Consider the following 19,429-nt stretch of genomic DNA (forward strand, 5'->3'; position numbering starts at 1 on the left):
GAAATCGGTCTACTACCCTTCAGCCCTCCTGAAACTCCCCTATTGAAGCCCTCCTCTCCAACCCCTTCCCGAAACCTGATCCCAGAAGACTTAACATATTTGGCTATTGACACGGCTATTAACCTCCCATCCATCTTGACATTATTCATCTTCTCCACTGCACTGCACAGATCCTCCTTGCTAGCAAAATGAACGAATGCGAACGTGCACTCCTTGTATTTTGGTCTCTTGTTAATAAATGGGATAAACACCCTAATGACTTTGCCATGAAGACTAAAACGATCCCTTAATGCACTTCTGCTCACTCTCCTACTAAGGTTATCAACAAACGCCGACCAAGAACCACCACTATGGACCTCACTATCTTTGCCCTCCGAAAACTTGCACTTTGCTCTCTCGCTCTCTCTCTCACTCATTTTTCTTGTGGACATCGATTTTTCCTCTACACAGAGCATTATCAAATATTTAAACAAACATGTAATGGTTAATCTTATTTAATACAGTCTGAAAAACAGAATATCATCCTTCCTATGTCCTAGTGAACTATTCTCATACAAGAGGAATAAAAGAGAATTAATTTGGCCAAATAAAACTAGAAGTTAATGACTCAGAAAAATGTCATAGCCTATCAACTAGAGCTGAGTTCTTTTGCCAACTTTTGAATGCTTCTTGGGGCAAAAGAGAAAAATGGCACTTAAAATATGAAGTCATAGCACACTGTTCAGATGGTTTAGGATATTGAAGATTCAAATTACAAAAATCCTCTTTGAAGGAAAGATGCCTAAACACATAGAGCGACATAGAACCCAGATGAGAACATCAGAACCTAAGAGAAAAGCTTAGAAAGTGAAATCATGTGCATGAACATTTACAGGTAGCTATCACTGGCTAGTCAACCCAAAGATATAAAAGAAATAATTCCTTGGACATCATAGCAAAACTGGTACAATAAAAAGGGTTAATCATAGGAGACACGTTTTCTAGATTAAACCTGAGACTAGTCATACTTACCTGGGGAATGGTACGCTTGAATGTACTAAATTTCCCAACAAAAGCATCCAAAATACGCCCCTGAAGTAAAGCAAGGATGCATGGGAAAATCCATCAAATCAATCAATACAAGCAATGCTAGTAGAAAAATTACTCAGAACCCATACCAATAAAATGCGCTTCATCCATTGATGACTGATCAAGCCCCTTCTCAAAAATTGGTTCCACCTAAGTTTCAAAAGGAAATTTGTGATACAATCAGAAGCAAAACATGGGATGATCCACCACTACACGTTTAAGACAAAGAAAACTTGGTAGTAATAGAATTGAAAATGGCACCAGATGACGAGCACAAGTCGTATGAATGCCAGCAATGAAGCATCAATAAGTTGAGAACAAGTAAATATTCACAACTGCAGCAACAAATAAAGTTATCAGCAAGAATAAGAAGTCAACTTTACCCATCACAATTTTTAAACCTACAACAAAAAGAATGGAAGAGAGAAAAAATTCCGATCTCAGATCCATACCTGTGAGAGGGAGAGGTCCCCTCTGACATGATGAACAATCTCTGCCAAAAGACTATATGCCATGGCCTCAAAGTTTCAAAACAAGCACGTCCAGTTCCAACTAGAACCCTGAAGTAAGATAGAAGGAATACAAGAAATCAAATGCAAGGATCGGAAATAATATTAATTAGATACACATGTCAAAGCATGAAACTTATTTTAGCTATGTCGAACAACCAAATCAACCAGCCAAGTTGGTAAGTAACACATGCTTAAAGGCAAAGAAAAGAATAAAAACCATAAAGACACATTTCAGATACTGCTATGGTGATATTTCTATCCAAGCATCGCAGACTGGAGAATTACCTGTCAGAGTTCCAAAACAAAGCTTCAAGAAGTTATTAAATGGTCCAACCAATCACTGTCAAACTAAAATTTTAGGGTTCAAGATAATGAATACTATAATATACAGGGTCCTCTCGAAACTTTGGGACTAGGTGACAACATCTGCTATTGGAATGAATTATCCTTCAAACAAATAAAGATCCGAGAAGATAGATCCTTCTTTAAGCCTTCAAGCTCTTGTAGAAATAAATAATGATAGCTGACAACTACCAAAAAATATTGTGTCGGTAAAACAAGTCAAACCATCCAAGAGTTTCCGGAACCAACATCGACATAAGGCATCTCTTTGAATTTAAAGCTTTTATAAGCCACAGATTTATCTTGTTTCTTAAAACATGCTTGAACTGCCACTATTTTGACTCCAAATCCGCATAATATTTCTTTTCCACTAGCAAATTTATTGGTCTCTCCATATAACATAATGTCAAACAGAGCTGAAACTATCACTTGCATGATCTCTCATTAGTTCCAACAAGTTTGACAATACAAGATCTTTATCATGGTTTATTGACTCGTCTTGATGTAACAATATAGATAAAAAGGGAAGATAAAATTTTACCTCTCTTCCAATAATGTGTCAATCAAAGGAAACAAACCCTCTTGAAATCTGTGCCCAAAACATGTTTCAAGGCTACCAACAACTCCTGTATTCGGCACAATCAGCATTTAAAACCAGAAGAACCAAATCGAAAACAAAAAATAAAAGCTCACGCACAACTCACCTTTCTAATGGATACCGAGTCAGAACATGTAACAAGTAAATTGACAATGCTTTTACATATACTTTCTTCATGTGGTCTTATATAATCAGCAAAGCTCTTCAAAAGGTATGTTAAAAAGGAAACAGTCTGCAATAGAGGAGAAAGAAAATAAGCAGACAAATAGAGCAGATCCAGAGAGTAAGTAATTAAAAGGCTTCAAACAACTAAAATTACAAAGTTTACTTTCTCTCAAATGAAATGAATTGAATATACAACCAAAAATAAAAATTGGGGAGGATGTGCACAAGAAACATATTCAACATATTTCTAGCAGAGAGAGTTCCAAGGCTCAATCCTTCAAATGATTCTCAAAACTTACATCCTCAAGAAAAACCTCATGAAAATTTCAGTTTTCAATTCAATTACTTCCATAAAACTGATTATATTTAAGGAAAAACTCAAAACAAGAGCACCTCTATACACAACATTATTAAACTGAAACATTCAGCAACAGTTCAGAAGAGATCGTGCACACTCTTCAGGCAAAGATTCAGCAACCCAATCATACTCTCCCGAGACCATTGCCTAGAACTAGTTATATAATACAAAGCATACTATCATGTGGCAAAAAACAATGAAACAATGGAGACTGGAAGTCGCGAGAAAAAGAAACACACCTTAACCTGTGCACCTTTTAACTCAATGAAATGAGTCTTCAAATGGGTAGGAACCTTTTCAGGTCCTGGAACAGATATTGCCGCAACCATCAAAGGTAACAGATGAGGAATATTAGTTTGTACAAGTCGACTATACAATTGAAACAGAAACATGACTACAAGTGGACTCTCTGTAACTATCTTGAATGATCGTACTGGGATTCAACTGCCCGTTCCCAGCATATCCACTCGAAGTAATCCCTTGATCCACTGAAGTAGAAGTATCCATAAGCTTGACATCTACTTCCATTCCCATAGAAGCATTATCAAAGAAATGGCTAACTGTCAACCTAAAGTTCTGGTAAATCTTGCACACAAATCTAAAAAGGTTGCACCTCATTCTCTAAAGTAGGCCTGAAATTCCTAAGAAGGTCGAAGATGATTCGAATACAAATTAAGCCATTTTCTTCGTTATCAGTAGTTAGAACTTGCATGGCTACTTTTAATAGGTCTTGAACAAACGGTCGAAGAACTTCACTGGGGAAGCCTGTTGAGAATTTCCACCACAACATTCCGCACTTTGTGCTCGGGATTGTCAGTGATTGAGGCTTAGTAATCTGTAAAATGACTGAGAAGGCTCGGAAGTATGTTTGAGGAAATTCAAGTATTCGGAAGTGTGAGCTATCTCCAAACTGTCTCTAACCTCCATGGCCATTTGCAACCTCGCCTGAATTGCTGTTTTCCAAAAAAAATAATAAATAAATCAAAATTACAGCAAAAATAGTATCTTCGCAAACAGAGAAAGGAAATGAAGAGAGCGAAGGGAATACGGAGGTCAGGTTCCATGAGGTGGCGAGAGTGTTGCTCCAAATTCGGAATAGGACTCATTGTTGGAGGAAAAAACCCAAGCTTTGAACTTTCTAGGGTTTTCCCACACAACCTTCACGCTTGTTACTTCTTTCTTGCTCCTCTTCCCTTCTCCAAAATGTGTAAAATCGAGTAGCTCACCTTGTATCTCTTGCGGAGCTTTGGGTTTAATTATATTTAGGGATTGAATACAGAAAACCGAAGAGGAAAAAATATGTAGTTTGGTGGTATCACTGGTCACGTTCCCTCTCGAGAGTTCAAGGTATTCGAGGACTCGCTGGAAAATTGACTGTAAATGAGGAGTTGCTTTATAGACCTGATTTTCTCAAGACTGATGGGATGTACCTAAATCCGAAGGGTTCCGACCCAACTTAATCCGATCAGACAGATATTTTAAAAAAGCTTTAATTCGGGTTAGTTTTGGTTGGTTTTATATATATACATTCGGGTCGGATATAGAGGGAAAATATATTATCTTAAAAAATTATAATTTGATCTTATATATTTAAGGGAAATTATAATAATATGTTTTTATATATTATTTTTTAATTAAATTATTATTTTTGTTGAATAAAAATAATATTTTGGATTGGGTCAAGGTCAGGTCGGGTTCAGATTTTATCTCAAAAGACGGGTCGGTGGAAGGTGTACATTTTTTGGGTCAGGTTCGGATTGAGTAGACAATGTATAATTTTTAGATCAGGTTGAGAGGACAGAAAATCCGACCCGACCAATGCTAATAGTGATGACCCGGATCCGTTTCAAAGGGTCCTAAAGTAATGGGCTTCGGTATTTGGACCTAACCCAATATCTATTTACCCTATGTCCAATAAAGTTGTACCTTTTGACCCTAGTTTCACTTGCTGCCTTCTTACCTATGATCTGGCCACATCCCCATCCAAATTTGACTCGGTATCTACAATTTTTTTCTCTTTTCTATTTGAATTATAAAATGAAAAATATATATATTATAAAATGAATTGACCCTTGTTGAATTATACTATAATCAAGTAAATAGTTCAATAAAACATTAATCTTATTTGAGTCATTATTTAAAAATTTGTGGTGAAATAAATCTTAAAAATTTGATTACAAAATTTTAAAACAATAACTTAAGTAATATATCATTTTAATTTCAAGGGTATTTTTATATATTTTCAAATAAAAACTCAATATAATATTTCATTCAATGACTTTTTAATTGTTACCTAGTTTTATAAAATAAATTTGCTATATAAATCTAAAATAAAATCATATTTTTATAAAATAAAATCATATTAAATTTGCTCACCCCGTTATTATTTCTAGAGTTAGACATGAATTGATTGATCAAATATTTTTCTCATGTTAATAATATACTAATTTTCTTCTTTTTTCATACAAAAATAATTTAAAATATAAATATAAAATATTCTAAAAAGAGGAAGAATCTAGTTTGATTTGAGTAGTGGGTGTAGATCAAATATAATTCAATATTTTATTAAAAATAGAAAAAGAACCAAATTATTGGAATATTTTACTTTTTGGTTTAATTATTGAGTTATGATTTTCATTTTATATTTGTATATTTTTACTCACTAAATTTAAAAGAAATTGTGTTTTGCCACTATATTTCGGATTATATTAAACTTTAATCGCTTACATAATTAGTTGTTACATTTGATCAATGGGTTGTTAACTCGTGTTAGTTTACAATGTGGCATGTTAGTCAAAGAAGTTAATTTTAATTTAATCTTTTAATTTTAGATAGAATATAATTTGACCCTAAACTTTAGATAAAATATCATTTTGACCCCTAAACTTTGTATAAAATATCAATTTAACACATAAATTCAATCAAAATCTCCCATCATTTGTCTCCCCTCACTATCGTCACCGTCATCATCATTAGTGGCATCAATACATGTTGTCATCGACTGTTAGACCTCAAAACTTATAATTCACCAGTTTTTACCTTATGAACACAAATTAGGTGTTTGTTTCATAAAAAAAATATTGAATTCAAAAAATAGCCATAACCCTTCAGATTCCTTTAAAATTAAACAAAAATAATATAATTTTATTGCCCCAAAAATTTCAATAAGGAATCAAAATGTAATTTTTAAAAGTTTGGTTATCAAAGTATAAATTTGGAAAAGTTTAGGACATAAAATATAACTTTGAAAAAAAATATAAATTTTGGTCCATAAATGGATAGCTCACCTTAAAAGAAGGATTTTCGTATATGTCATGTGTTTGATCCGAAATTTGTAGAAAAAACTATTAATCGGTAAAGTTTGGTAAAATAATCGGATATTCAAATCAAATAAAAAAGTTACAAAAATTTGAAGAATGATAGTATGAGTTTAGAAATGTTGTTTTAGTATTTTTGATGTGAAGAATTCAAAGTAGATTAGTCGGATTAAAAGGATTGACTTGTTTTTAGTGAAACAGTTGGTAAAATAATCGGATATTCAAATCAAATAAAAAAGTTACAAAAATTTGAAGAATGATAGTATGAGTTTAGAAATGTTGTTTTAGTATTTTTGATGTGAAGAATTCAAAGTAGATTAGTCGGATTAAAAGGATTGACTTTGTTTTTAGTGAAACAGTTGAATTAAAGACTAAATTGAAATTTAGCAAACTTGGAAAGCCAAGATTTGGATTTTTTTATGGATAAAGTGAATCCATGGATGATGTCATGTAATGACAAAGTTGTAGATATGGATATTCATTAAGGGCAAAATCATCATTTCACAAAAATAAATATTTTATTCATTTCAATCTTTTAATACAAGTGTAAAGTGTGTTAATTTTCTAGATAAATCAAGACAAAAGCTCTCATCTTCCTCCTTATGGTCGTGAGCTTCATTAGCTAAGAAAAACAAAACAAAAAGACAAGGTAAGTATCCTCTGCTCCTTTCAATTGTTTTGTGTTGCCATTTCAATAAAGTTCAAATGATCAATCGAATAATTTTGTCAAGAAGAGGTGAATTGACTTTTTGAGTTTAGGGAGTAAGGAATATAAAAAGACAAGAAAATTAACATAATGATTTATAGTTGTTCGACTTCTCAACCAAGTTTGCGTACACTACCTTAGCTTCTCACTAAGAATTTTCTAACAAATTCGCTAATTTGTTCTTTCTTTTTTTCAAGATAAAGAGATAATTTTTACAACTCTCTAGCTTTTCAAAGGCTAAGCTATATCAATCCCTTTACAAAGGTAAATATGTAAACAATAAAAGCCTCTCAAAAGGAAGTATTTGCAAAATTTAGCTCACAAAAACAAAACATAAAGATATGCATGCAATTAAGCTCAAAACACAAAAATTTACAAGAGAAAGAAAATAAAGATTGAAAAACTCTTCTCTTGTGTATGAATGCTTGGATAGGTGTTGGTGACCTTCTTCAAGTGTCCTCAAATTGTCTTTATAAGTTGGAATGAGTTTGTGGTCTTTTATAGTCGTTGGGGATGTTTTGGAGTCGTTGTGAATTAATTTTCTGCAAAATAAATCTGCCCAGGACAGGGAGTATCGGTACTCCTTTAATGAGTATCGATACTACCTTTGTAATATTTAAATAAATTGGTCGTTAAAGAACGTTGGGCTTGACCAGTATCGATACTATGCTTCATGGTATCAATATCACTGTGTAAAGAAATATCGATACCACTTTGAGTATCGATACCTATTTTGCATTATGTAAATTGAACAATTTGGAAGTATTGATACTACCTAGAGAGTATTGATACTACCTATTTTGATTTCAAACATTGATCTTTGAGGTTTTAATTGTTTATCTTCAGCTTATAGAAGATATGAGTTATATTCCTTTTCTGGGCTTTTTATCAATTTGATGCGTATGTTCTACATTCATAGATAGTTTTGGAAAATCACAAAATGACGATGAATTCCGACATGAGACGTGAAGTATGAGCTTTAAGTTTCAATCATTTTTAAAAGAAAATGAAATAATTTAAAACTGAAATATTGTGGGTTTGGGTTTTGGCTAGTTAAAAAAAAAATAACCAGTCATAGGTTGTTGGTTAGGACAGAAACTACTCCATTGAGAGTAAATAAAGTCCGATAATATATTAATTGTCGATGACAGCACGCGAATCATAAAATGATATTCTCCCATAGAGCAGTATTTTTGAGTTTCGGAAGCAGGTTTTATAGCATGTAAAATGTTGGGTTGAGTTCAGATTTTATCTAAAAAATTTGGGTTGGATGGAATGTATATATTTTTCGGGTCAGGTGGAAGATTTATAATTTTGGGTCTGATCGGGTGGACAGAAAATCCGACCTGACTCAACTCATGGCAATCCCCAACATAATACATGTGTGGCCTAAATTAATCTATTTAGGAGTTAATAAGGTTGACCATATGGAGATATAAGCTTGTCGCCTATTAAAACATGTGGTAGCCTAGATATAGAATCCTAAGAGACTAGGGTATTTGCCATTTCATTGATGAGCCTTGGACTCATAATTTGTATTATTAAAAATAGAATTAGAGTTAGCAAGCCTAACCTTCTTTGTCAACCCAAGCTGCGATGTCCCAATACCAGAGAGAATCACATGGAAAAACTTTAGGGGTCTCCACTTACATGGTCTCCATTATTGCATGAATCGACCAAGCTCGATCTTGGAGAATAGTAATCAAAAGTGTCCAACCCCATAGCCTCATTTAAGACCTCAACACTACACATGTCCTTTTCAAGTAACTTAAATAACTAGAGAGTTACTGCTATATTGCAAGTGAGATGAAGAAGAGGACGACGATGTGATTGATACCAGAATTGGGGAATGTATCGTGTTTGTTGACAAAGGTCAATCCAACATGTCCCAACTGTGTTACACATCTTACAAACAAAAACAGACAGACAGCAGACAGCAAATTCAGTTTCAAACATGGTGCAGAGAGGTTCACTGCCCCCCCCCTCCCAAATTTACTGTAGCTGACAAGCCCCATATTTGGTCGCACCACCTTTGTTTCCATCCGTCTTTAAATGACTTCGTATATAATCTATCGATGGTAATATTTGGGTTTACGACGATTATAAACGGTTTATCCCTTTTGATATACACGGTAATCTTTCTAGCATAGAGAAAAAAGTTTATCTTTCTATCGTGTGCGAGGGGTTTATACCTAATAACTCTTAGTGTTAGTGTTAGGACTAAGAATACGATAATTACTGTTTGACAATAAGCTTGACTCTCGTAAATCTACAAGAAATTGTTTCAAAAGATCGATGGCGAAAGATTATAAATTTCCAAGATTTTGATTAATGGAAGAATTCTGTCCGAAAAGTTTTGATATGCGAAGATCTAGAAGAAATGAACATAATCTTGTTTTATGTCGATGTTATAACAGAGAACTGTGGAAAATCAGAAGAACAGTTCTCATAGTTTGATTCAAAAGAGGTTAAAGAAAACAAAGGTTTTCTTCGATGGTCGGTTGGTCGGCCGAATTGAATTTAATAGAGTCATGGTGAACCATGAAGAAGACATTAAAATTATGTAACCAACGCACAAGTAACCCATGTGAGCCTTATCCCACAGAGTGAGTAAAGACAAAAAGGTTACCTCGGCATGCTTTGCTAATTGTTTTGATTTAACCCCATTTGATTAAAACCATTAAATACAGATTAGGACAGTATATTAAATTGTCTGGTGGGATATCTTGTAAAATCTACGATATGTAATAAATATGACATTCATAAATGTTTAGTGGAAAGCTAAGCTATCAACAGAATCATACATGCACCTAATAATTTGTCTGCTGCATTAGTTTTCTCCTATATAGGCAGCCCCTATATTATCATATCAAGCAAACACACCAGAGAACCATGGAGGAAAAAAGGCAGAGGCAGCAGCCCCGAGACTACTCTATGCATGCCTAGGTTCAAAGGTAACAGCAAAAGCAAGCGTTTCTTGCCGATGTCCCTCTTCGAACGCTTCCGGGAGGCGGTTTTTCGTATCATAATGTTATCGCACACAAGGCCTCACCCGATCGCGGGACTAGCTCGTCGGCAGAGCCCGGAGGTACCACCGGACGGTCGATGCTCACCGTAGCGAAGCCGTTGCAGATTGCATTGAATTCATCAAGCAGAAGGCGCACAGGGAGGAGAACAGGGAGTCATGCCGGTTCCAGTGATGTGATATTAATATTGTTTGTGTTTTGAAGATTTGGGTAAGGTGTAGGTTGTGAATTTGTGTATGGAATTCAATTTACAGCTTCTTCTTTCTTTTGTATATTTAGATGCAGAATTTTAAACTGGCTTCTGCTCTTCTTTGATGAAAGCCAGATGCTCGAGTGCCACCTCACAAAATTGTTGTTGTTGTATCCTTCACTTTTTAATTTCTTTTCTTAATCAATCAGATGTCATATTATTATATCAATTTTTCTTTAAAAATAAATATATAATTAAATTGAATGAATTCAAACCATGAATCTTAAACACGTTCTTTCAATTCAAATTAATCTAAAAAAATCAAAAATATTAAAACCTGTAATCATGCAGGGTGTTTTTTGAGCGAGTCGACTATAAATAGAATAGTGTTCGATTCGTGCTCTTTACATGAATTTATTGTTCGATTGGACTCGTCGTTCATTAAGCTCAATAAAATTTTACTCAACTAGTTTCTCTACTCTAATCGTGCTCGTTAAGTTGATTAAATTTTCATCTTTTTTAATTGGCTTAATATCAAATAGTGCCCAAAATATATCCATTTCCCAAATAGGAGCCTAAACTATCCATTTAAGTATATGGGCCGTCAACGGTGTTAATTCATCTGTTAAGTGACGTGTCACGACTTGATAAATTTTAAAAAAATAAAATTATTATATATTTTAAAAGGAAAACACAAAATTTGAAATAAACCCAAAACTTTGAATACCGTCATTTCAACCCTAAACTACATCGATCGCCGCCTTTTGCTGCCGACAAAGCCCCCCTGACCTCCCCTCCCCGACTATCAAAACTCCTATGAAATTGTGACCGATCGATTGTAAATTATACCTCGCAAACCCTGTGATGAAAATCACGATCTCATGCGATTCCACTGACCATTTAACGGAAACAACAATGACGTAGAGTAGGACGATGGTAGGGACTATGTCGATGGCGGTGGTCGTGCCGGAAAGGACGGCAGCGGCAGATTAAGGTTAGGATTTGAGATTTTGGGTTGTTTTATAATATAAGAAAAGTTAGTGTTTTTTATATAATATCATAATATTTTAATATTAAAAAAATAATTCACCTATAGCGACACGTGCCATTTAAAGGGGAAATTAATGCCGTTAATGGCCCGAGCACCTAAATGAATAACGTTTGTAAAGTTATGTACCTGAATGAGTCAAAAAATAGTTTAGACCTATTTAAGAAAACGGTATAGTTTAGACACTTATTTTGATATTAATCCTTTTTAATTATATGTAAAAATCTAATATAGAGTTAAACATTAATTGACAGATTAGTAATAATTATTAATTAATAATTGAATGTCTTTCTTATTGTTTTTTAGAAAAGTAGTACTAGTAATTTAGCATTTTTTTATTATTATTAGTAATAAATTAGTATATTAATTAGATTTTTAATGAAAGAATTTTTTAAATTAACTACTAAAAAGTTATAAAAAATTAACGAATTGTTCGTGAACTTATATAATCGAGTTAAATTTGTTCGACTGAACTTATTAAGATCTTGAATTAAACTCTAATTCGAATCGAGTCAACTCGGACTAAACTTGACAAAGTTTTGATCGAGTCGAATTTAAATTACTCACAAACTATTCTCGACTTATTAAGCATCCTAACAATACTTCACTTAAAAAAAAAGAAAAAGCCCTTAAAAATAATTTGAATTTAAAATAATTCAACTAAAAAATTTATCATTTTAAATAATTTAAACCCTAAAACCCGAACTAAACTAACAATAACAACCCAAACCATACATAATTCAAATAATGTGGTGTGGCCTTAGTATACGGCTAAAATAAGACGCTACCGGTTTTATAATTATTTTAAATAACAAATTGGTAAAAAATGACTAAAAACATCATTATTTTGACCGGTTCTAATCTATATAGGTAACGCGGTAGAAAAAATTCGATCAAAAAATGATGTTTTCAATAAAGCGTTATCTAAAACATCATTTTGATCAGATTTTTATACCGTGTTACTTATATAGATAATTAAAATGATTAAATAATAATATTATCGATCATTTTTTATCACTTTTATTATTAAAATAATAATAAACTGTTAACACCTTATTTTAACTGTATATTAAAACCACACGTGAGCGTTTCCATGTAAAACCTAAACCGAAATAACAGTCGCATTCTAAAGAAGGGAATCGGAAGAATTTAAACGACGCGTTTGCAAACTTGAAGAAGGTGTGGGGCTGTGGGCCGTGGCCACGAGTAGTTTCCAACTAGGCCTGCTCCTGATCGCGATTCGGACATTACAACGAAAGCCTGGTCCGCCGCAACGTTTCTCATGGCGGTTGTAGGCGTTGAATAATTGAACACTCTAGGGCTTGTTCCATTTCTCCGCCCAACATATTCGTAAACCTTCAATCATCGAAGTCAATCGAAAATGGTCGGTACGTCAAATTTCCATTAAAATTTCATTTCAGCTGATTCACGGTTTCCACTATTGATCAGCTATTAACTGTCCCTTCTTTTTTTTTTCTTTTTCCTTTTTTTAAAATTTCTTTGTAATGGTTTGGTTAGGGCCGCCATCCGAGAGAGAAGATAAAGTATCACTGGAACTCACCGAAGAAATCATTCAAAGCATGGAAATCGGCATGGTTTTAAAGATATGTAAATTCCACCTCCTAATTTATTCTTATTTCGAGTATGTAACAAGCTACAAGGGTTAGCTTCAGATAATGTAGTTTTATTTAATTACTGTTAATAGAGTGGTAGAATCAGTTCAATGGATTTTCACAGAACGTCGAATTATTTAGTAACTGCTAGTGAAGATGAATCCATCCGCCTTTACGATGTTTCTAGTGCACGTAAGCGAATTTTTAATTTTTTATTGAGTTGATTGTTTTTCTTGCTTGATAATTTGAAAATTAAAATTCTTCGGCTGAGTATTTTCACAATCCAAATCCTTAGAACATAAACCTCATAAATTTTACTTTAATTGTATTTACAGGGTTTTGAAAACAATTAATAGCAAAAGTATGGGGTGTGATCTAGTTTCATTTACTTCGCATCCACAACGTTATTTACTCTTCAAAGAATGGTTGGGATGGTGAGTTGCTGCTGCTACTATCTTATGTGTTTTTTTACTGGTGTTATTAAGGGGTGGTGTTTCATTGTTTCAGAATCATTGCGTCTTCTCTCATTGCACGATAACAAGTACTTGCGATATTTTAAAGGTCACCATGACAGGTTTGGGTTTCTGATACCCAATTAAGGGCTTGCTTTACCAAAAAAACTCCGTAAGACTTGATGTATTGACATCTGTTTATGTATTTAGAGTTGTTTCGCTTAGCCTATGCTCACGCAATGAAGGTTTCATCTCTGGTTCTCTTGATAGAACTGTGCTGCTTTGGGATCAACGAGCAGAGAAATGTCAGGTGAGTTTTATGTTTAGATTAATATTTAGATATGCGTTTTGTTTCCTTCCAAATATTCTAATTTATCCTATGTACTGTAGGCCTTTTACGGGTGCAAGGCAGGCCTGCCATATCTTATGATGACCAAGGACTAGTCTTTGCTATTGCCTTTGGAGGATACATCAGAATGTTCGATGCTCGCAAATATGAAAGGTTCACAACTCATATAAGATTAATTTAGGGGTTTAGCTGTTCACTCTTTTTTTTTTGGGAAAAAAACATGTAGTGAATTGAAAACTTTGAATTGTTTAGGGTCCTTTTGAAATATTTCTGTTGGGGGAGATGTGTCCGATGCTAATGTTGTAAAATTCAGCAATGATGGACGGCTCATGCTTTTGACAACTATGGATGGACATATTCATGTGCTCGATTCATTTCGTGGCACGCTTGTGAGTTAATCATACACTTAAAGACGTCCATGCTTAATTTAAATTAGTTAATAAAGAATATACTAAGTGGTACATTCATTCGATGATTCTTTCTCCGTTATTGTCGTTTTTAGTTATCCACATACAATGTGAAGCCAGTTCCTAATTATTGCACGTTAGAGGCATCTTTTAGCCCCGAGGGAATGTTTGTTATATCAGGTATTCCATATCCAAATATTCTACAGTTTACTTTTTGGAGGTACAATATTTCACCAGATATATCAGCTTAAACTAAATTGTTCTATGATCTTTGTCATAGTTGTTCTATTTGCTGCATGTTTTGAAGTTTTGGGGGAGAGCTGTGGATGATTCTCTCAAGTCTGATCTAAGTTGCTTAGTTTATGACTTGCAGGTTCAGGCGATGGTCGTGCATATGCCTGGAGTGTAAGGAGTGGAAAAGAAGTATGATTCCTATTCTCTCCGATCAATATCTCTATATCTTTCTACTCAAATTATTTACTTAACTTGATAATATCAGTCTAGTTGTTACTTGTGAATATTGCTGCTCAGGTTGTTCTTTAGATTCTGTTCCTTTGAAAGATTATACCAATATTTGATAGTGTTCAAAGAATTTTCTACCCAGTAAGCATAGACATGTAATTCTTTATACGTTTTTTATCTGAAAATTCATTAATCCTAAACCTTCCCTGGAAGGGGAACACTCAACATCAAGATGATATCCTAAGGCACTCTAATGAACTGGAGATGTTGAATGTTATTGACCACTAGACATTGGTTCTATCAGGTCTATCCTTTGCTACACCTGCACTCTTCAGGTTGCAAATTGGATGATGTAGTGACCCTTCTGTATCAATTGGAACTGGATGAGCACTGACACTGAGCCTCCGTGCATTAAGTGGGCACCCGGGATCTTATGTTTGTAACCGGATCCCACGCTCTCATTTTGGATTCCGATCTATCTAAATTGGCAGCATATGTTGGAAGGAAGACTCTTGTTTTTGCTTATAGTCTAAAGTCATATTGTAGGCTCATCGAATTCGACACATCTTCCTATCTGTTACTTCTTGCGCTCATTTAACTGTTACCTATTGTCCAGAACTAGGTTGTAGATGCTCCAGCGCTAACTTTCTTGTGCTGAAAAAAATATAAGAATGAGAGCTAGCTTATAATTTAGGTATATGTAGTTCCAACTTTCTATGTTCGTCGTAGTATAATGATTGTACAGTTCCTTGTTATGCTGCGAACTGTAATTTTGGTTATGGATTGCTGTTCGACTCTTGAGAGATGCGAAAGTTGGGTAATTCATGGATGATTGGTTGTGGAAAAAAATATCCAGTATTAGGCTTCTGATGGAAACTGAGATAATGGCAAATGGTTTGCATTTCCCTCCCTATATTCTTATACAAACTCTAACTATTCAACCTTTGAACTTCTGAAATGGATCTTATTGTGCTTTTAATGCATTTGAACCTCGACCATCAGCATGTTTTGGTTGAGTTTTTGTTTTTAAATAAATATAAATTTGGTATTAGAATTTGACTTGTTGATTTAATTTGATACTTATGGTTTTTCTTTTGTATTAGGTACTTGAATTTAGATTTTTTATATAAGTTATTCATAGTATATTTCGCAAATTCTTTTAATCTAAGTGCGACTTTTTGATCAAAAATAACTAAAAGATTATCATTATCATTTAAATTAAAAATCAAGTTTATGTATAATTTGTTTTTGAAAGAATCCTAATTTTCAAAATAAGAATATCTCAAACTACAATAAAGATTTACAATCACAATCATAAATTAAACACATAATTAGGCAAATTTTCTATAAACATTGGAAAAAAATTAACAACTTAAAATCATATAGGACTATACAAAGAATGCTTAAAATCAAACCAAAATCTCAAACAAAGATAGATCAAACAATTTTATAAACGAATCACAAAAGATGATTAAGCTATTTAAAAATCATTGACAAATCGCAATCAGACTTTATCGACAAAAAAGTCATTTATGAATGCAAATTGGGTATCAAAATCCAATATGATTTAAAGCAAGGAAGATCAACAAGATATCAGATGAGCCTCATCTTGATCAGTCGTGATGATGTCAAATTAACTCTTATACTCTGTTTTGAAAACCGGACCGGATCAGTCGGTTCAACCAGGAACCGTTGCTTAGTCCGGTTGAATCTAAACCGGTTGAACCGCTATTAGTAAACCAGTCAGAACCGCTGAACCGTTCGAACCGGACGGCTGAAACCGGAAAAAAACTGGGAAAAACCAGGATTTTTGTTTTTTTTTTTAAATAACCAAACAACGTCGTTTATTAAACGAGTCAAGTCGAGCTCTAGTATTGCTGAGCTCGACTCGAACTTGAAAACTTTAAGTAAGCTCAACTCAACTCAAACTCACAAACTAAAAATTATCAAGTTCAACTCAAACTCGAATATAATATTGAAACTTGAAATCAAAAAGGCTTGAACTAAAAAAAATTAGAAGCTCGATTGAAGCCTAAAATTCGAGCTTGATTGAAGTGAAAGAATAGTTCACTCAATGCTCACCAAAGGCTCCATGATTTTGAATGCCAAATTACCTCTATTATTTATAAAAGTTAGTTGTGATGCGATTCTATGTTTCTTAGCAATGTGAGATTGTTTTGTTCTCATATTTTACTCTTTAGACTTTTAGGATGCTCTTCTATGTTCTTAGCCATGTGAGATTGTTTAAAAAAAAATTAAACAAAACAATATCATTTTGTTATGATTTTTTAACCCCAAATTTATTTTTAATTATATATATATATTTTATTTAATATGTTTTACCTTAAATTATGTTGTAGTTAATTTGAATCTTTGTTTCACTTGATTTTATGGTTTTTAACTTATATATGTTATGAATTGCTTTGAATATGACTTGTGATATAAAAAATTATTTTTTATTAAATATTTTGGTTTTTATTTAATTTTTTAAATAATTATGATGTCGTCCGGTTCTTTAGACCGGTCGGACCGGTTCGACCGGTTGAACCAGTGAACCGTAGCATGACCGGTTCGTTAACCGGTCCGGTTCTAAAACCATGCTCTTATAAAAAGGGTCAAACAATCCAAAAACATGCCAAAAAGCATAAGAAAATGTGTCATAAATGCATAAGAAACATGTCATACAAACATACTTATTTAAAATAAAAAAAAAAAAATAGATACGACATAGAAAATAAAAGGCTTAATAAAAGTAAGTGATTGAATTTTATCTCGAAAAACGTTTTAGTGCCTAAAGAATTTTTCGCTAAAAATATGTGCCTTGTTTACACTTTTAGGTGCCTGGACATTAATCACCATTAAATCTGACCGTTAAGTGACACGTGTCACGTTCAAATAATTTAAAAAAAATTATTTTTAAAAATATTTTAATTTAAAAACTTTTTTTTTCAAATCTTAAAAAGAATCTCAAACTTTCAAAACTTTAATTTTAATACTTTATCAATGTCTGTTGCCACCAATGTTGTCAATCGACCGAACACCCAACGAATTGTGACCGGCCAACCTTCCACGACCAAAAGCCCATACTTTCGCAACTAATTAAACACCCAAAAATGTTGTAAATGAAAATTTTATTTTAGGATTTTGTAAAAATCCCTTAGATCGATCGTGGTAATCAGTTGTTTGATCGATGTAGTAGTTAGTCGTTTGTTGTTTGATCGACCGTGACAGTCGGAGAGGAGAAGGGAGAGAAAGGAGGAGGGAGAAGGGGAGTGAAACGTGACTGTTCTTTTTTTTAAATATAGAATATTTTTAAAAAAATAAAAAAATGAAACATGGGGACGCAACATTGCTATTTTTTTTAAAATATAAAATATTTAAAAAATTAAAAAAATACGACATGTGTCATTTAATATTAGTGTTTTTTAATATTAGTGTTTGAGCACTAAAATGATAGGCAACTAACTTTTTTAGTGATTTTTTTTTAAAATATTAAAACATTTTTTGATGTAAAATTCTTATGTTTATTTTGTATTAAGCTAAAAGAAAAAAATAAAGATATCAACGATCAATAACTATATTAAATTGGTGTTATATTAATCAATAAAAAAGATGAACAACACATCAATAATAAAAAAACTAACTTTTTTTTATATTCAACAATAACGGTAGTTTATGTATCAATTTAAATACAATAAATCAAGAAATTTAAATTCAGTTACCTACCTGGAAAAATAATTTTGTTTTGAAATTATTAACGAAGCAAACGCAAAATGCATATTTACCTTAGAAAGCCAAAAACTATGATGAATGAGGATGTAAACAGTGAGGATAGTACCTACAAATAAAAAGGGATAAGCGTATCCATACTTGAAGAGCGAAAATGGATGCCAGTGTTCTAAAATCCCTCGCTTCAAAATCACCCCCACCAACCAACCTTCTCTTCTAAAACCATTATCTTCACCAACATGTAATTACCTATCTTTTCCTCGCCGGCTGCCCATAGTTATTGCACAAACAGCAGCGCCGATAATAGCAGCGAGGCCCCAGAACCACCAGTTCCTCCGCCAGTGAGAGCGCCGTCTGATACTCTTCAAATCCGGTTCAAAAGAGGGTCAAGAAGGCGTCGGAAGCTCCAGGAAGAAGGTGTCAGGGGAGAAGGGCAACGGACGAACGCAAAGGCTGCAGCTGAAGCAGCTCCCAAGAAATGGGAGGAAATGAGCATGGTGGAGAAGGCTTTAGAGTTGTACGTCGGAGAGAAGGGTTTGCTGTTCTGGCTCAACAAGTTTGCGTATGCGTCCATTTTCATCGTAATTGGGGCCTGGATAGTTTTCCGGTTTGTTGGACCTGCTCTGAATCTTTACAACTTGATTCTCCTCCTCTGGCTCCCACCTCCATGTTCAAGGGTTCTTAATCCATACCACAGTCCCACACCGATATATATGCGTATGTCTCAATGTTACTTTTACAGTCTGCTAAGTTCTCTTGTTTAGGGAAATGGAATAATCATGAAAGAAATTTACTTATTGCCCGTATAACATCTCTAAGATTTAATTTTGTTAGGCTAAAATGGTTGACCAAGGGATTATGTGATAAAGTGATGTCCTGTATGGACTATGTTTTGGTCTTCCGATTTAATGACCCAAAGTACCATTACCAGAGCTCAAAAGTAACATCACGCAACATCAATCTAGGGAAGATTTCGACTTTGGATTATCGTTTTTGTATGATTCTAAGCTAGAAATTCAAATACAGCTTTAAGCTTTACTCAAGATATAGATACTTGCAATCTGTCCCTTATATCAAAGGCTCAAAT

The 19,429-nt window shown here is 33.6% G+C and overlaps 1 protein-coding gene and 1 pseudogene across 1 annotated transcript in view; one reads left to right on the forward strand and one right to left on the reverse strand.

Annotated features, from left to right (window-relative positions):
• The window catches only part of LOC120118944 (transformation/transcription domain-associated protein-like), a 29,566-nt gene extending 25,216 nt beyond the window's left edge, over positions 1 to 4,350 (reverse strand). The window contains 15 exon segments of the mRNA XM_039138853.1: positions 1,012 to 1,081; positions 1,166 to 1,218; positions 1,330 to 1,356; positions 1,473 to 1,582; positions 1,585 to 1,628; positions 2,464 to 2,503; positions 2,506 to 2,548; positions 2,627 to 2,752; positions 3,283 to 3,475; positions 3,477 to 3,644; positions 3,646 to 3,801; positions 3,803 to 3,863; positions 3,866 to 3,910; positions 3,913 to 3,996; positions 4,092 to 4,350. Of these exon segments, the coding sequence (XP_038994784.1) occupies positions 1,012 to 1,081; positions 1,166 to 1,218; positions 1,330 to 1,356; positions 1,473 to 1,582; positions 1,585 to 1,628; positions 2,464 to 2,503; positions 2,506 to 2,548; positions 2,627 to 2,752; positions 3,283 to 3,475; positions 3,477 to 3,644; positions 3,646 to 3,801; positions 3,803 to 3,863; positions 3,866 to 3,910; positions 3,913 to 3,996; positions 4,092 to 4,149 (1,278 nt within the window). The 5' untranslated portion in view covers positions 4,150 to 4,350.
• A 5,821-nt stretch (positions 4,351 to 10,171) lies between these two features.
• On the forward strand, positions 10,172 to 19,106 carry LOC120119061 (annotated as a pseudogene).
• Positions 19,107 to 19,429: the final 323 nt, after the last annotated feature.

Source organism: Hibiscus syriacus, unplaced genomic scaffold (assembly GCF_006381635.1).
Source record: "Hibiscus syriacus cultivar Baekdansim isolate YM2019G1 unplaced genomic scaffold, ASM638163v2 tig00110330_pilon, whole genome shotgun sequence".
Classification (NCBI taxonomy): Eukaryota; Viridiplantae; Streptophyta; class Magnoliopsida; order Malvales; family Malvaceae; genus Hibiscus; species Hibiscus syriacus.